At 39.8% G+C, this 16,947-nt stretch overlaps 5 protein-coding genes across 5 annotated transcripts; 2 read left to right on the top strand and 3 right to left on the bottom strand.

Annotated features, from left to right (window-relative positions):
- Positions 1-308: 308 nt before the first annotated feature.
- LOC127803510 (mitochondrial inner membrane protease ATP23) lies at positions 309-3,125 on the bottom strand. The gene is made up of 5 exons (XM_052339771.1): positions 2,958-3,125; positions 2,713-2,834; positions 2,112-2,249; positions 1,930-2,013; positions 309-689 (listed from the first exon to the last, which is right to left on the bottom strand). The coding sequence occupies exons 1-5, from the start codon at positions 3,064-3,066 to the stop codon at positions 555-557; spliced, it is 588 nt and encodes a 195-aa protein (XP_052195731.1). The 5' UTR covers positions 3,067-3,125; the 3' UTR covers positions 309-554.
- Positions 3,126-3,484: 359 nt separating this feature from the next.
- LOC127803639 (uncharacterized) lies at positions 3,485-4,838 on the bottom strand. The gene is made up of 2 exons (XM_052340037.1): positions 4,791-4,838; positions 3,485-4,141 (listed from the first exon to the last, which is right to left on the bottom strand). Exons 1-2 carry the CDS (start codon positions 4,836-4,838, stop codon positions 3,485-3,487), a joined length of 705 nt encoding a protein of 234 aa, XP_052195997.1.
- A 1,250-nt stretch (positions 4,839-6,088) lies between these two features.
- Positions 6,089-7,903, bottom strand: LOC127804089 (probable pectate lyase 5). The gene is made up of 4 exons (XM_052340815.1): positions 7,734-7,903; positions 6,901-7,641; positions 6,612-6,750; positions 6,089-6,544 (listed from the first exon to the last, which is right to left on the bottom strand). The coding sequence occupies exons 1-4, from the start codon at positions 7,859-7,861 to the stop codon at positions 6,323-6,325; spliced, it is 1,230 nt and encodes a 409-aa protein (XP_052196775.1). The 5' UTR covers positions 7,862-7,903; the 3' UTR covers positions 6,089-6,322.
- A 2,382-nt stretch (positions 7,904-10,285) lies between these two features.
- Positions 10,286-12,110, top strand: LOC127804641 (GDSL esterase/lipase At5g14450-like). Its single transcript, XM_052341535.1, has 5 exons — positions 10,286-10,766; positions 10,861-11,058; positions 11,176-11,327; positions 11,405-11,660; positions 11,761-12,110. The coding sequence occupies exons 1-5, from the start codon at positions 10,526-10,528 to the stop codon at positions 12,003-12,005; spliced, it is 1,092 nt and encodes a 363-aa protein (XP_052197495.1). The 5' UTR covers positions 10,286-10,525; the 3' UTR covers positions 12,006-12,110.
- Positions 12,111-14,247: 2,137 nt separating this feature from the next.
- On the top strand, positions 14,248-15,663 carry LOC127804960 (zinc finger protein CONSTANS-LIKE 7). Its single transcript, XM_052342086.1, has 3 exons — positions 14,248-14,942; positions 15,066-15,287; positions 15,408-15,663. The coding sequence occupies exons 1-3, from the start codon at positions 14,280-14,282 to the stop codon at positions 15,429-15,431; spliced, it is 909 nt and encodes a 302-aa protein (XP_052198046.1). The 5' UTR covers positions 14,248-14,279; the 3' UTR covers positions 15,432-15,663.
- Positions 15,664-16,947: the final 1,284 nt, after the last annotated feature.

The following is a 16,947-nucleotide window of genomic DNA, read 5'->3' as shown; positions in this document are numbered from 1 at the left end:
TTATTTGGACAACAACACCAACTAAATAGAAACCAAAACTTCACGCATCATTAGTGATCACCCATCTTCCACAATACCAGTGACTATAAAAGACAAAAACATGTTTCAGAAGCAATTTAGGCGGAATGAAAAGTGAAAACATCTTTCCTGTTGCCATCTTCTAAACAAATAAGTTTAAGCCTAAATAACACCATCCCATCAATACAATCATGGTTCTATCGCCAGAACCAGCAGATCAAATTTAATTTTCCCTCCAAAAATGAGCAGTCTACGGAAAAATTAATACTGATAAGAAAGAGATTCTAATGTTAGTCCAAATAATTGATCATGAACACTCGTACCTGGTTCACAAAAAAATGGTAAGGTCCCTCCCCTTCAACTTGCCGAGGAGATGAAAAAAATCTGAAACCTTATTATCCCCAGTTTTCACATTCAGTAGCATATAACTTGGAATAACCAAAGCAGCCAAGATCGGTTAGGTATCATTTGTTCTATCCAGTAAACCAACTCGACCACCCACGCAAGCTGTCGTGAATGCCAGTAAATCCCATGTGTCAAGGAGCTCTGTCAAATGGTTTTGTATCATTGTAACAAACATCCCAGACAGCTTCCATGGCATCCTTAGCTGCTGCTTCGGAGCAGTAAGGGTTGGCAATCACTGATTTCATAACTCTTCTCCTCACACAGTCCTACAGATATTAGTGTAACAAAAGCACTAGTTATTAGAATGAGTCAGACATAATGGTAAATTCATTTATGCATGTCGCACACATGGACTGGCTGGTAATTATTCTGAGTTACATATATAAAACTTCTTCGATAAATGGGCTAAATATTGCTTGTTCATACGAGTGGACGCACAAATTTAGATTATTAGTGCATAGATGCACTACAGCAGGAAACTTCTCAGTGTAACTGTGTGCTTAAACACCGTGCCAAATAAAATTCACAGGAATTCATTCCTGGAAAATTAACTCTCTTGAAAACTTAACTAGTTAGATATTCCCTCTCTACCTAGAATGTGATGTGCCTAATCTTGGAACCCTAATGAGCTGTTTAGTTGTGAAAAGCAGTTTCAGTTTTCTAGAAAATTACTCCAAAGAAAATGGAAAAAAATAGAAAATTTGTTCAAATACTATAATTTTCTAAATGGAATTTGAGATTTGGAAAACCCAATCCTCCAAGATTGCAAGAGAAACTACCCACTCAGACACTAGTTTTCACTCAAACGTCTGGTCATGTCAAAAACAAAACAAATCTGAATCATTCAAGTTAAATGCATCACCAGTTCCTTGTGATTGACTGGTTTCATGTTACATACAATTATGTATTTTTAGGATGTCCCTAATAGATAGGTTGTATCCCACTGCTAGCTATCTAAGATAAGAATGCATTACAATTTGACCCTTAATTAGGACGAAAATGAAATGAATCACAATTCCAAACAGCTTTTTCTTATGTTCTAATACGCACAATGAGGTCAAACAGTATAAAATCCACAATTTCTCACTTGGCTTCAAACTGGAAGGGAAAACAAATGTAACATACAATTATAATTAGCTTTTTTACAATCCACAATACAAGGTTTTCAACAAAATCTTTATAAAACAGAGATCAAACAATGAAAAGGGACATAATAAAGAATTTATATTTTTTTAATGGACTTTTCAATAAACACAGATGAGAACTTTAGAAATTAAAAAGAAAAAGAAAAGATGACGATAAAATGAAGCTAGAATGTTGAAAAAAAAAAAACCCTCACAAGTTAAACCATTGAACACCTGCAACAACATTTACACAAATGGAGATGCATGTAGCTTTTGAATAAGTTCTGTAACCACACTTGGACAACGTATTTATGCTTTAGTAATGGGGAAGACAAATGAAACAATATTGCCATTTATAATAACATCAAAAAGAATAACTCACTTGCTCGTGACCTCGTATCTTCATATAACCACGCAGCAATTCTCTCTTGTAGTGGCAATCACCACTTAAATGACCAGCCCGAATCTGTTTCACATGGATAGTACAGCAATGAAAATGATCTTGTAGTTTAAGAAGCTCAAACAAAAAAATACACAACAGAAGAGCAGGAAGTGTATGCAAACCTCACTACAAGCATGATGAGCACAATTAGCCCAGTCCAAGTTAGCAGCACGGCAATCATCATATGCGTGGATGAGCTCATGGATGACCACTTGGTTAACCTCATCTGGGATGTTCATGTGATTACTACATACCACTATCTAATAAACAAACATATTATGAGAAAGGCATACAAGATGTTATTAAAAAGAAGAGTAGTTCAACTAAAACTAACACCAGAATAGAGAAGCACAAATATATGGAATTTAGCCATCAATAGGTTCACTTTTTCTTTCCCCTCTTAATTACTGGTGAAACACTCGGTTAGATAGACTCAACTTATAACATGCATACCAGTTTGGGGGAAAAAATAAATTTAGGCATCTATTTTCAAAAAATAGCGAAGGAAAATGGTGGAGAGGAGTTGAGACCAGAGGATTCAGAAAATGTAGGTCATTTAGACAATCAGAAGCACTGCCTCCATTAAGAAGCTCTTGCGCAAACAACAGAAATCAAAACAATCCACTACGATTAACAACTTAACAGTCTCGCAATCTCAACTCAATTTAAGTAATATACATGTAAATACACACGTATAAGCATAATAGGGATGTTTGTGATTACCCCTTCGCCACGGACGTAACCGCCACTGATCTCCTTGTCGCAGTGGACGGCCCGGATGAAGCTGTCCCCAAAACTGCATCCAGCTTTCTCCAAATGCTCCCTTAAAAATTTCACCATTGGAGCTGCAATACACTGAAACAACTATTAATTCTGTACATACAAGCAAAGAAAGAAGCTCTAAAACCCTAAACCCAAGATGGATGAACGAGACAGATAACTAAAAGGTTAAGAGTAGAGATACTTACTTCTGAGACTTCTACGGATCATATCTTGGCACTCCGCCACCGTTATGCCACCGTTGACGGCAGGGGACGAGCCGGCGGAAGAAGCTTTCGGATCGGACTCCGCCGCCATTGCTTCTCTATCTTTCGCCTGCTCGGCAGAGGTGGCGGTTTTTCCGTTCAACGACCGAACCGGGTTCTTAAGAGTTAGGTCTGAAAAGTCAAGCTTGCCACTTGGGCAAGGTGGGCTTAGACAATGCGGCCTAAACGTTGTGGGCCTTGGCCCAGATGATCCATCTGGGCCCAACTGTAACTGAAGCCCAATTTGACCAAGCACGCAACCACAATACTCGGTCAAATGGATCCCATGCTCTCTTGTCGGTCTGGTCTAAAATTTAACGATCACTGAAACAAAAGCTCCGCCATCTCCGGCATCGCAGCCTGTCCGATCAACCTCTCTCTCCTCCGGCATCAGCTATATAATGGCTGCGTCCTCTACCACTGAAACTCGGAAGTCTCAACATTCTCTGGTTTTTTAGCAGTTTCTCTGATCACTTAGAGAACCACTGCCTTGATTCTCTTTCGTCAAACCAAAGAGGAACAAAAATCTCCAGCAGAACTTTGAACTCAAACCCAATGGCACGCCAAATGGTTGTCCTCGCCCTCATCTTCGTCGCCGTCGTGGGCACGGCCTTCGCAGCCGACTCTCCAGCCTCCAGCCCGGCGGCTGCTCCGGCCCCCAAGAAATCTTCACCCCCCGCTAAGACACCCAAGTCCGCCGCCCCTGAGAAGGCAGCATCGCCCAAGTCGTCGGCACCGGCCCCCTCCAGCACCCCGGCTTCTGCTCCGTCCCCCAAGGCTGCATCGCCCAAGTCCGCGGCCCCGTCCCCCTCTGACTCACCCAACGCTGCGTCCCCGAAGTCATCGGCCCCCAGCCCCTCGGAGTCCGAGGCCTCATCTCCCTCCGACGAAGCCTCCTCCCCCAAGGCATCTGCACCGGCCAGTGAGTCCTCGGATGCCCCCGCCAGCGAGTCCGACGCCTCGTCTCCCCCGGCCCCCGCCAGCGAGTCCAATGCCTCACCGGCCGACGCCCCTGCCGACGCATCAGAAGCAGCCCCAGCAGACGCACCCGCCGACGACAGTGCCGCCGCTGCCTTGAAGGTCACATCCGTCGCCGCCGTCGCTGCCGCTGCGGGTTTCTTCCTCTTCTAAGCAGCATGGGAAAATGAAAATGGTTTCCGACGTGCACGCAATCTGAGAGAATCAATGCGGTGCCGATCATTGCAGGGGAAGCCACTGCCGGTGATCTCTAAACAAGTTTTGGAAGCCATAGATATCTGAAGCTTTTTGGGGTCACTTTTCGCGCAGTTGAGATCCGAAAATCAAGAATATTTGCGTGCATTCTATTAGTTTAGTCGTTCCATTTGAAATTCTGCTCGCTGAACTGAGTTTAAATCGAATAAACGAGCTGATGATTGTTGTAATCTTCTGCATCATCTTGAATAAGAGAGAAGAGCAGTATGTTCTAATTAACCACGTGCGGACATGCATGCAATTCTACATGCCATTCTTTATTTAATTTTTTTTTTTTTTCTGTAAGAAAGAATTCATTGAAAGTAGATCATAAAGCGTTTACAGCTTAAACTAGGACATATCCCGTGCATCATAAAGAAAATTGAAAGAAAACAAAACATTAATCTAATTAAACAACCAATTGAGATGGTACAATCCTTAGGAATACAGTCTCTCAACAAACTCTATCAAGAAATCGCATTAAGTTTTATGCTCTTGTTTGGAGACTAAGACAAGGATGGCACAATACAGGTTAGTGTGGTCCATCTCTTTCTCATAAGAAACCTCATCACGCAATGAGTTTTTCCAATATGACCCTTTCTCTCTATCCATCGATCCCAACAAATTTGTGAATTTCTCAATTTAAACTCAAAAAATCCAATATTGTTAACTTAATACAACAATTGAAACTTCTTTATTAAATTTTGAGAAAGCTCAGCAGAACCTCAGCAAAGTCAGCAAAAGAATAAGGTTTGCCCAAAAAAGGGTCGTGTGGAAGGATGGCTCTGAAAGGGAGAGGGATCTCTAGATACAAAAGGACCTTTAGAAGGGGTTTTTGATTCTTCCAATTTACAAGGTAAAAGGTAGTCAGAAAGCACACGTGAATTTCTCTCATGCAAGGCTCTCCAATATCTAAGTTAGATGTGGTCGTGCTACATAAGAATGCATATGTGTCAAATGGTATCTTTTGAAAAATGGAAGACCTTCAAAAGGGTGTATGCAGAAAAGTTGGAAGGAAGTCTTTGGAAGGATTCAGAAGACTAGAGGTCAAGGGGTATTTATACCACTCGAAGAGCTAGGACACATGGTAGGCCGGTAGCTTTGGATAAAAGGCACATATATATTCACGAGGGCACGTAGCATGACTTTTCGGGTGAAGATGTTCGACTATCTCTACATTAATCTTTGGAAGATCAAGCTTTCATAGAAATTAATCCCCAAAGGGTCTTCAAAAGACTACCTAAGCCATCAGGAAGGCTTGTCCCTATAAGGCCTTTAGAGGGCTACTCCAGATCTTTGGAAAAGGTGGCCCCTAGAGACCTTTTGAGGAGAAGGCATTAACCCCCAAAGACCCTTTTAGAATGAGGCATTCTACTAGACCAAGGCTGTGTTTTTTTTTAGGGAACTCCTCCAAAGATCCTCCAAAAAAAAAAAAAAATCTCATGAAAAGTATGTTACAACACCTAGAGTATATGAATGGTGTGAGTTGCAGTTGCATGTCTCCAAAATTTAAATTGATATATATAATTTATAGATTATTGTGTGTATTCAACACGAACACGGAAAAAAAAAGTATAGAGTTGCTTGCACGCTGCTGCAGTTTGTCGGACAAAGTCAGAAATAAATAAAGCGCAATGTTAGTGGAGTTAATGGACTTCATTTAAAAGCAGCTATGACCGTGCATGCGCCCAATATTGGTTCTCAATGATGACAGTGGACAACCCCATTTCGCCCATCATTCACGCCGCCTCGACCCGTGGATTTCCGGCTCACAGGACATATAATACAAGAATATTAATATATATATAAACTATCGTTATAACGTTAAATTTGATTGTGTGATGTAATTATATATATGTGACTTAGAAGACACTTAGCATAGATATATAGCAATCCATAATCAAACTCACACTTCAGTCAACCCTTCTGGCCCTTACAAAAGCGAAGAAACAGGGCAGAGGTTGTGCATTTAACCATTAAAAACAGAGAATTAAGGGTTTCACTCTTCTCTTCCTTTGATCTCTCTCTCTCTACTGTGTTATTCTTAATTAACGTACTGTTGCAGCTTAACTAATACATTATGATCCTTCAAGTGATCAGCAGTGAGAGCCCTTCCGGCAGCCAAGCGCACCCGCAGTTGCAGTCATCGAACCCACAAGCGAAGATGGTCGAGCGCTCAAGCTGGACGCCCTAGCATAAGGGGATGACGCACCGGCCCCCGACTGCCTGAAGTAGGCGCCGTTCAGCATCAAGTCTCCTTCCGACCGCCAGTTCCAGTTTTTCCATTCACTTTCCGGCGCATCCTCGTGTTTTGTCACCTGCGTGAGTTAAGGATGAGAACTCATGACTAGCTCTACTAGCCATAAATCAATTTTTGATAGCTACCTCTTTCCTGACTGCTAGGTTGGATGCCAGAAATCTATTGCCTTGGCTGTTGATGGTTGGGTTTGCACTCCCACCAATGGCGTACATTTCCCAATGAGTGTAGTCATTGTTCACCACATGGAAGTACCCATGTCTGCACCTGCAACCACGATTCAATTACATTGAATTTGTTCTTCAAAAAGTCAAGGTTTTTGAAATATCAGTCAAACATTGACAAAGAAGTCAACTTAACGGGCAATTGGTTACATAAATATGTAATATATATATATATACATATATATGTAGTTACCTAGGCATCCTTTGCACCAGGCCTTCACCAAAATGATTGAAAGCAATGGTGACCTGCATGTCCTTATCCTGAGTGTATGAATCGCTGTGGCCCAACAGCATGACCTTGTCATGATGAGTCAAGAAATTGTTGGAGATGGTGATGGCGTTGGATCCATGGATGGCGTCAATCAGCCCGTCCTGGCAATTCGACAGCGAGCAGTGGTCAACCCAGATATGCGTCCCGCCGAAGATCGACACCCCGTCGCCGTCCGACACTAGCCAATGCCCGGCATGCTCCGGCGAGTCCCGTATAATGGCGCCCCTGCCGGGCTTACAGTCATGAATGTGGATGCCGTGGATGATGATGTTGCTCTTGTAATGGATTGTGATGCACGGCCCGCCGGCGATGTGGACGCTAGCCCCTCGGCCGTCGATGGTCTTGAACGAGTTCACCAGCAGCTCCTCCTTGAGCTGGATCACCATGTCCCGCTTGAAGACGATCCACAGAGGCTCGTCCTGGATCACCGCGTGCCGGAGAGTTCCGGGCCTGAGGTTCACCGGGTCGTCGTCGCTGGAGTCGGTGACCACGTAAATCCTGCCGTTCTTGCCGCCCATCGCGTTCTTCCCGAACCCAATGGCGCAATCCGCCAGCCGCTGCCGGTTGCTCTCCCAATTCGGATCGCACCGCCAGCAATCGTCAATTGGGTTGCCGGTGCCACAAGACAAGTATCCCAGGTTCCTCCTCGACGCATTGATTCTCCTGCATATCATGCAATGAAATAAAACATTAAAGCATACTGGCCATTCGTGTCTCATATCAGACTGAAAAGCATTATGGCATTAATTACACACGTATGAACTTCTTGTACGACGAGATCGGGGTCTTGAACCGCCGGAAAGGGGAAAACTAGGGGTGGAGCTTGAAGTAAGAGAGTAGAGAAAAGGAAAGAGAGAGCAAGAGTGGTGGTAGACATTGCCATTTTCTTTCACTTTCCTGCCTATGCAAAGAAAATTACAGAAGAAAGTGAGAGATGAGGAGAAGGTGGGTGTGGAGGATGGGGTTTTAAAGGGGATAATTCCGGGATAAATGGCGTGATTAAAACGGACACATGGGTCCGGCGGCCGTCTAATGTCATGATTCGTTGGGTTGGGTTCCCACGATTGGTAGTTTATACAGTTGAAGCCCGCCCTTTGAAAATCGCAGCATCCACCGTCAGCCAAACCTATATTTTCTCTTCTAATTTCACGTTTTCTTTTGCTCAAATTTTTTATTATTTTAATTTCACATCAAAACTTATATTTTTAAATCAATTTAATTATTATATTTTAACATTTTTTCATATAATTTGTTTTCAACTCGTTTTAAATTTTCAATTTTTTAAATTACTTAAGACGCGTTTCTTTTATTATTTTTAAAAACATATTTTCAAAAATAACTAAAAAATTTATAAAAGAAACAAAAAAATCAAAATATTATTTGTGTATGTTAATTGACGGACCATTTTTGTGTATATTAGATCTTGCTAGTTTTTGAGTATGTTAATCGATGAGTCCTTGGGTGTTGAGTGGTTTTCTCTTATTGTCGGAAATAACCAACCATAGTGGCCAGTGGCGACTAGCAATGTATATAAGTGTTGGCCAAAAATTAAAGTTAGATTTATGAAAATTCAACCTTTAAACTTGGCTCATTTTTGTGTATGTTAACCCTCTTGACTTGGAATTTTTAATGATAGACTCTGATCGTGTGAATCTGTGACCAGCGGTGGTCACCCTGTGACAAAATTGCCACCGGAGAAAATGCATGGTGCTAAAGAATAAGAATAGAAGGAAAAAAAGCGAAAAAAAGAAAAGAAACACAAAATAATTTTTCAAAATTACAAAGCAAACACATTTTCTAATTTTTTTATTTTAATAAATATTTTTTTAAATAACAAAAAAACTTTTTTTAAAAATCTCAAAATAAACGATCAAACACAAAACTAAAAAGGAATTCAAAATTTAAAATTAAAACACGAAGAGAAAATTTTTCATTATTTCCATTACATCTTTAAACTTACATTTTCAAGTTTATTTAACCTCAATATATACTTTGATGCGAACAGAGTATAACGTGTACTTTGTCATCTTACTTTATCTTTTTTTTTTCACACGTAAGTAAAAAAAGAAAATAAAGTAAGATGACAAAATATAAGTCACACTCTGTTCACGTCAAAATACATATAAGGTTTAAATTGACTCGAAAATACAGGTTCTAGGGTATAATTAAAACAACGAAAAATTCAAATTATCACACAAAAGAAATGTCAAAATATAGGAGTTAAATTAACTCGAATATCAGATTTAGAAGTATAATCGAGACAATAAAAAGTTTGAATAGCCACACAAAATAAACGTAAAAGTACAAGAATAAAAATATATATTCATCTTCTTCTAATAAAATTTTGAGTATTTAAGGTTTAGGGTTTATAATAAATTATAAATTGTTAAATAAGTTATTATATATTAATTTTAAAATTAAATTATTTATTGAACTTTGAAAAATGTCAAACTAAATTACTATACTTTAAGTTCAACCACCAGATTTGTCACCGTACTTTAAAAAGGCACAAATTATAAGTATGTGACTAACAAGTTTGAATTTGAAATCAAGGTTAAAAAAAAATTATAATATAAAAAATAATTACTCAATTAAATATAAATATAAATTCTTTTATTCATGTAAACAAACATAAATACAAGTTATTTTTATCTTCACTATTGTCCAAAAGGGACAATAGAGATGGAATTGGTTTTATCTTTAACATAGAACATAAATATTTTTTTAATATTACAAGACCCAAATATTTTCAAAAATTATGATATTTCTTGATATTGTGAGATGAAAAAATATTAGAAAAAACGTAAAAATGACTCGGTTTGGACGTTTGGGGCGCCAGCCATATTCTTTGGAGTCTTAGGAGATGAGAGAGACCCCCCTGTTAAGAAGAAGATGAAAGTAAAGCGGGAAGGCCAAATTTTCTTCTTCCTAGTCTTCCAGCATCGTGACAGAGAGTCAAACCCCACTCTTTCCATTCCACCGACTGCGGACGGAAACTTTTGACTTTCCGTTTTTACCTTAACAAGGAATACGTAATCTCAGGCTTAAATTGGGAATGTGAAATTAGGAGAGTTCGCAATCGGCCGGGTTACTGCTGGGCTCGACCCTGATCCGGATCCGGTTAATTTGCTGTTATTGGGCTCAATCAACCAAAGCTTCCCCAAGCCCACCTATTCTGGCCCAACAACTCACGTGCATTTAACATATCAGTTGAGATTAAGACACGTGTCCAAATATTATCTTCGTTTATTTAGTTTAAAAAGAAGGATATCATATGGTATTTTTAGGCGGATTGGGTCAACTGTGCTCCATCCTCCATGTATTGTTTGTTTACGAAGCCTCTAGCTCTGATGCATCCATCCACCAGCTTCCCTTCCACCATTGCGGAACAAACAACCTATAATAAGCTGTTTACACCACGGCCATGTTTCCATTAATACCATAGGACAAACATGACAAACCCTGCACCCTGAGAGATGGCGGTTTGGCCGCCATATATGTAAGGGCTCTTCTGGGCTTCGTTGAGTAATTTGAGGGCGGGAAGAAGATGTTGCTTCTTGGAGTTTTATTAGTTTCTCTGGTTCTGAGTGATCTTGTTGTTGGAGGGGAGGTGAAGGGTGTTGGGCAACAATGTAGTTTTCCGGCAATTTACAACTTCGGCGATTCGAATTCCGACACCGGCAGCTACTCGGCCGCCGTTCTCGCTGTCCGGGAGCCCTGCGGCGAGACTTTCTTCGGAAAACCCGTCGGAAGAGTCTGCGACGGCCGTCTTATCATCGACTTCATAGGTATATGAAGAAGCTAAGAAAAGAACTATTTATATATATATATATATCACACACTGAGTAATTAATTGATTGATGTGTGAATTAATTGATGCAGCTGAGCATCTGGGGCTGCCGCATTTGAGTTCATACATGGATTCGATCGGAACAAATTACAGCCATGGAGCCAACTTCGCATCAGCATCTGCAACAATTGGGCCTCCGGCAAGCACCGCGAGTACCCCCTTCAGCTTGGAGTTTCAGACGGCTCAATTTAAGCAATTCAAGTCCCGAGTCATTGACCTTTACAACCAAGGTCTTAATTATACATACATGCTTAACCCAGTTTAATTATTCCATCCTTAGGGATTAATCAAGTAAGTAACTAATGGTCTTGTGATCGTACGTGTGACCCATCGTGCATATACATCAGGCAAGAACACGGACAGGCTCCCAAGGCCTGAGGACTTCTCAAGGGCTCTTTACACAATCGACATCGGGCAGAATGACGTCACAATGGCATTGTTCGGCGATCCTCTACCTGTGATCCGGGGCCTCGTCGATAAGCTTGGCAATGGAGTTAAGGTACTAACCATGGAATCCATGTAGCCGACTTGGAGATAAAAATCTTGAGGTATTGTTGATATATATATATATGGCAGAATTTGTACAACGAAGGGGCGAGGACATTTTGGATACACAATACGGGTCCAGAAGGGTGCTTGCCGCTGTACATCAATGAGGCGAGAAGGGATGCATATGGGTGCGACATGGGCCGGAATGCAGGCGCCATGGAATTCAATCGGCAGCTCAGGGAGAAGGTGATTCAACTGAGGGGAGAGCTCCCAGAAGCTTCCATAACGTATGTGGATGTGTACTCTGCAAAGTATGAATTGATCGGCAACGGCAAGAAGCTTGGTAAACATATATATATATATATAATCTGTAACATTTAATCAATCAAGAATGTCCTATCGATCGGGTGATTAATTGCTTACCCAGTTGAGTGTTCGAACAGGGTTCAGTGGCGACCCGTTTGTGTGGTGCACTCCGCACCGGGAACTGGGTCTGTGTTCGAACCCTGAATCGTATATTAGCTGGGATGGCATCCATTATACTGAGGCTGTGAACCGTCTGGTCGCCAAGAACATCGTCGGCGGCTTCTTGTCGGATCCTCCGGTTCCCATACCCTTTGCTTGCCACAGAGACGCCGACGCGTCGACGCTCGTGAAACCCAAGTCACCGGCTGAAATTTTTTCTTAATTCATGTTTGGAGAATCGTTTCATTGTCTAAATTAATGCATATTTTTTTTAATCAATTCAAATTTGATTTGAAAATTTCCCAAATTATAACATTAGTAAACAAAATTACGTACAAAATAGTTTGTTGCCAGATGATATTCAAGATTTAGATCAATTAGTGCGTGTACATGCTATTCAAACTATTATATGCTTAGTCTTGATTCATTAATTAAGTCACGCTTAGTTTCAACCCATTTAAGTTAAAGTTGTGCTTAGCCCGCACTTGTTTCACCATGCTCGAAACCTTAGTATTCTATCAGAGCTTGTCTTGATGATCCAACTATGGGGTCTTGTATAAGCCCTACAATAACTAATGTTTATCAAGATTGAATTATCTATTTCAATTAAAATTATTTTTTTAAATTAATAGATAATTTCATGATTATGAATTATTTTATATTATTTAGTAATTTGTTTTAATCCCAAGTAAACCCATTCTTATCCTAGGACGAGTGTTTTAAGGGATAAAATTGCTTTTTAAAAGTGTTGGGATAACCCTTATTAATCATAGTCTAATAAAAAGAGTTAATTCTAAGCAAAATCTCTTTTATTAGGTTAAGTCATATGTTGTATAATGCAAATGCATAAATAATGCTCTCCTGAGTGTCATATAGTGGTAAAATACTTAAAGTTTTATATGGAATATCAAGATTTGAATTAGTGCAATAATTTGAAGATAGATTTATTTATTATTAAAAAATAATAGTAAAGTTAGAAGATAAATTCTACATGGATTGCACTAAATGTCTAATTCTGAATGTATATAAATTATATTTGCATTCAAATTTATCTAAAAGGTGCATAAGAGGGAAAGGTTACCCATCCCTTGGAATTAGTTGGGTGAAATTCAAAAACTCCAAGCGAATAAAAATATATATATAAATAATTAATTATTAGGTTATATATATGTTAAGGGGGTGTTTGTTAATCAAGATAAGAGGGAGAAAATATTAGATATAGGAAGCATTCCGGATGTTTGGTCTCTCCAACGTATTTGTTAAATTTATCTAACCATTTTTAGAAAAATCTCACGTGACTTCTTATCTCTCCATTTCAAGATAAATTTATTTGACCTCCTCCTTCGAATAAATTTATCTGACTCTTTCAAGATAAAGCTCAATTACTTATATGTTTTTTGTAGGATAGTTAATGTCATTTAATGCATTTTAAATATTTAAATTTATTAAAAAAACTTATTTATTTAAGTCTTATAATTAATATTATTTAATACATTTTTAAATTGTTATATGTTTTGATAATTTTTAAAATTTAAATGACATTATTCATTTCATTGATTTTTAAATTTTAAATTTCTCTCTCTCTATATATATATTTTTATTAACTAATATAATTCATTTAATCAATTTTTAAATTATTTTATTTAATTTTATGTTTTATTATTTATTATGAAAATATGTTTTGGCCATTTTTAATTATCTAGGTGGAATTATTGTAATTTTAATAATAATTATTTCTACTTTTCAACTTCTTTTAAATTTATTTTTAAACATGAATTTAGAAAATAAAATTTTATTTTTATTTTTTTGACAATTTATATTAATCATAAAATATTATTTTAATCATAACTTCAATAATAAGGATATTTTAATAAAAAAATTCTTATCTCGATACTTATCATATATATTAACAAACACATAAAAATAAAAAATACAATTATCAATAGATTTCAAAAAATTTAACAAATTTTGATAAAAATCTTAAAATACTTTCTAATGTTATCTGGATCATTCTATATTTTTATTCGAAATATATTCTAAATTTATTTTAATATTTTTTATCTGACTTATTTTAACAAATATAAAAAAAAGAAAATTAGTATCCAGATAACACAGCAATTATTTCAATGGAACGTCCCGAGGAGGATTGCATTTAACGCACGTGAGTTGAATTAATGTTAAAAATACAATATCTGAAATCATCACGTGATATGCATGACAAGGCGCGGAAAAGTAAAAGACGCCCCCCACCCCCCCCCCCCCCCCCACCCCCCCCCCCCCCCACCCCCGGGGCGCAAGATAGCGCTGCCCACCGAAACCCATCCAAACGAAATCTAGATTGCGAGCACAATCATCCTTATCAGCCAATAACCTCATCCCACGTGTACCCAAAAAGCGCATCCTTACGCCACCCTATCATAAAAAGGTCTAGTCTTCCCCACAAAAAGACTTCACTTTTCGCGCTTTTCCACAGGAGAGAGAGAGAGAGAGAGAGAGAATGTGCACAGAGATCGCCAAGCGACGATCAAGATCAGCCGCTCTCACTCTCAAGCCAGCTCGTAAGACCCGAACCAAGACCAGGAAGCCCAAGTTCCTCAGCCTCCGCCTCCAGTTCTCGCCGGAAACAGGCCCTCCATCTTGCCGAATGACCACCGCCATCACAGCCGACCACCGCCACCAGCAGCTGAACCTCTTTCCCCTACACCCGGAACACCAACTGGTCTACGACAAGGACACCCAGGACGAGAACGTGGCCTACTTCTTCGACTCGGCGGACGGCGGCGCAACCACTCTGACCACCCTGCTCGGCCCGGGATCCTCCACGGAGGAGGAGGAGAACGTCCGGTCGCCGTCGCTAACGTACCCCTGCGGCGGGAAGGACAGCGATGACGTGGCGCTGGTACGGACGGCGATGAGGAGCAAGGAAAGAGACGCCAGCGAAGACAAGTGGGTGAGTTACTCGGAAGTCACCAGCTGCACGGCCGACCCACGGCATAAAGAACCATCGCCGGGAACGCAGCAAGGGTTGTCGTTGAAGCTGGATTATCGGGAGATCATGAACGCTTGGTCCGACAAGGGCCCGCTCTACATCCCGCCGGAGTGCCCTCAAACCGTCCCTGACCTCCTCGATGACTTGTTCGCTGGCGACCCTTATTCTAATGTGAGATCTCGATTCTCACCCCTCCATGCTTGCAATTTCCACTAAAATTTAAACATAATCAGCTCTTGAATTACCAACTGTGAGTTCTAGTGCGTGGATTGAGTTTGACTATGGTTTTGGCAGTGGAAGAAAGATTGTTGGGCGGTTCCAGAGAGGAGCAGTCTGAGCAGCAGCGGCGATGTGCCGGTGAGAGTGAAAGAGGAGGCCGGAGAAGAGGGGAAGGCGGCGGGGAAGAGAGAGGCGAGGGTGCAGAGGTACAAGGAGAAGAGGCAGAGCAGGCTCTTCTCCAAACGGATCCGCTACGAAGTTCGCAAGATCAACGCCGAGAATCGTCCCCGCATCAAGGTAATTAATCAATCAATAACCCATCGATCTGCTTCTTCTTCACGATCAGTTAATAATTACGTACGTCTCCATGGTCTGGTTTTGATTTATGGATTCGATGCTTTCTTCTTGATCGATCAGGGTCGATTCGTGAAGAGATGCTGAAAGCGTACGTACGAACAGGCTTCTTCTTCTTCTTCTTCTTCTTCTTCCTCTTCTTCTTCTTCGCTGCGTGGTTTGGCTGTGGCTTTGACTCTGTAAACTGATCCAATGCACCCGATCGAAAGCCAAAACAAATCCAAAAAATATGTACATGCAGATGCTGTGAATTTGTGCAGAATAATCCGCAAGATTAATAACCGTTAAATCAGATAAGTGTTGAGCTTTTGTGTATTAATTACCGTTAAGCTGCCCGGCCCCTTGCTCATGAGTTTTCAGTTATTGTTGGTTGCAGTGCCATATGCAAACATAAGCCTGTGTCGGCGCTCCTTCTTAACATGCCATGCTAATTTTAATTTGGATTATCGATCATATCCATTATCGGATTAATTTCGAGTTATATGCATTAATTTGAGCATTTTTTTTTTTTTTGTATTTTTCTAATATTGAATAAATAAAGATATTTTTTGGAGGATGATTCATGAGATGAGATAATTATGTTATGGGAGACAGGGATGTAAGATATTTCTGACTGATAAATGAAAGTAGACATGCGGGGCCTATTGTCAGAGAGATAAATAAAAATTTTATGTCGGACTCGATCCACTCGTGGACCAGTCCAGTCCAGGCCAGGCCAATAGGAAGGAGGGCATCGCGTCACTCTATTTGCCCGTTCCTTGGTTCTCTGGTAACGGTGAAAGGAGGAAAGGGGTCGAGGAGACAGTAGGGGAGAAATTAAGAGAGAGCTGGTGAACAACTGGGCATACGAAGAGTTGGAGAGAAACCAAGAGTGAGTTTGTCCAATCCACATTAATCAGCCAATTGAATTTGTCTTTTCAGCAAATTAATCAAGAAGAAGCGTAATTAAATAAAACAAAATAATAACTTAGGCAAAAAAACAAAACGCATAATTGTTCTGTGCGGCAGATTTTGAAAATCCTTTTAGTAAATTAATCTGTGAAGAAGAAAAAACACCATTGAAAAGGAAGAACAAAGAAAGAGATAATTGAAAAATAAAAATATTATTTTGTCCAATCTACGTTTAAAAGTCTTAATTTTGTAAAGATTTTTGAAGTGTCGTGTTTTAAAAAAGTTGGGTATGGAAGGTCCTATTTTTTGCAAATTTCCCAAAAAGAAAAAGAAAGGTTGAGGGGGTCGAAGAGAGAAAGAAAGTTGAGAAGTCGTCCCACGGACGTAGTACGGATGACAGTTAGATAGTAGATTACAGACAAGGATGCAAGTTCAAATCATGACAGTCACAGTGTGAGAGTTTTATCTTTCTGTGAGGGTGATTCTTTGTGGGCATTATGTACTATACCTCTTACCTGATACGTCGTCGTGTATCGTGATTAATCTCTCCCACATACATAGAATAATATGTGAAAAACCCTTAAGATGAGTGAATTCACCTTTTTCTGACAAAGTTGAGACGTCCGGTGGTTTTTTAAATTTTTTTATAGCCGTATAATTTTACTTTTTTAAATTAAATGTTTTTACAGCTTCGTGCCACATGTGATGTGGC

The sequence above is a fragment of the Diospyros lotus genome, chromosome 6, assembly GCF_014633365.1.
Source record: "Diospyros lotus cultivar Yz01 chromosome 6, ASM1463336v1, whole genome shotgun sequence".
In the NCBI taxonomy this organism is placed as follows: domain Eukaryota; kingdom Viridiplantae; phylum Streptophyta; class Magnoliopsida; order Ericales; family Ebenaceae; genus Diospyros; species Diospyros lotus.
Note: the sequence above shows the minus strand (reverse complement) of the source record. Positions and strands in the feature narration are given on the sequence as shown.

Coding starts and splice junctions, on each gene's coding strand:
- LOC127803510 (XM_052339771.1), bottom strand. CDS start 3,066: ATGGCGGCGGAGTCCGATCCGAAAGCTTCTTCCGCCGGCTCGTCCCCT. Junction 2,014..2,111: donor CTCATCATGCTTGTAGTGAG/GTTTGCATACAC, acceptor CATGTGAAACAG/ATTCGGGCTGGTCATTTAAG. Junction 690..1,929: donor AGATACGAGGTCACGAGCAA/GTGAGTTATTCT, acceptor TAATATCTGTAG/GACTGTGTGAGGAGAAGAGT.
- LOC127803639 (XM_052340037.1), bottom strand. CDS start 4,838: ATGGATAGAGAGAAAGGGTCATATTGGAAAAACTCATTGCGTGATGAG. Junction 4,142..4,790: donor AAAACTCATTGCGTGATGAG/GTTTCTTATGAG, acceptor CATGCTGCTTAG/AAGAGGAAGAAACCCGCAGC.
- LOC127804089 (XM_052340815.1), bottom strand. CDS start 7,861: ATGGCAATGTCTACCACCACTCTTGCTCTCTCTTTCCTTTTCTCTACT. Junction 7,642..7,733: donor GTCGTACAAGAAGTTCATAC/GTGTGTAATTAA, acceptor CATGATATGCAG/GAGAATCAATGCGTCGAGGA. Junction 6,751..6,900: donor CTGGTGCAAAGGATGCCTAG/GTAACTACATAT, acceptor TCGTGGTTGCAG/GTGCAGACATGGGTACTTCC.
- LOC127804641 (XM_052341535.1), top strand. CDS start 10,526: ATGTTGCTTCTTGGAGTTTTATTAGTTTCTCTGGTTCTGAGTGATCTT. Junction 11,059..11,175: donor CATTGACCTTTACAACCAAG/GTCTTAATTATA, acceptor CATATACATCAG/GCAAGAACACGGACAGGCTC. Junction 11,328..11,404: donor AGCTTGGCAATGGAGTTAAG/GTACTAACCATG, acceptor TATATATGGCAG/AATTTGTACAACGAAGGGGC.
- LOC127804960 (XM_052342086.1), top strand. CDS start 14,280: ATGTGCACAGAGATCGCCAAGCGACGATCAAGATCAGCCGCTCTCACT. Junction 14,943..15,065: donor CTGGCGACCCTTATTCTAAT/GTGAGATCTCGA, acceptor TGGTTTTGGCAG/TGGAAGAAAGATTGTTGGGC. Junction 15,288..15,407: donor AGAATCGTCCCCGCATCAAG/GTAATTAATCAA, acceptor TTGATCGATCAG/GGTCGATTCGTGAAGAGATG.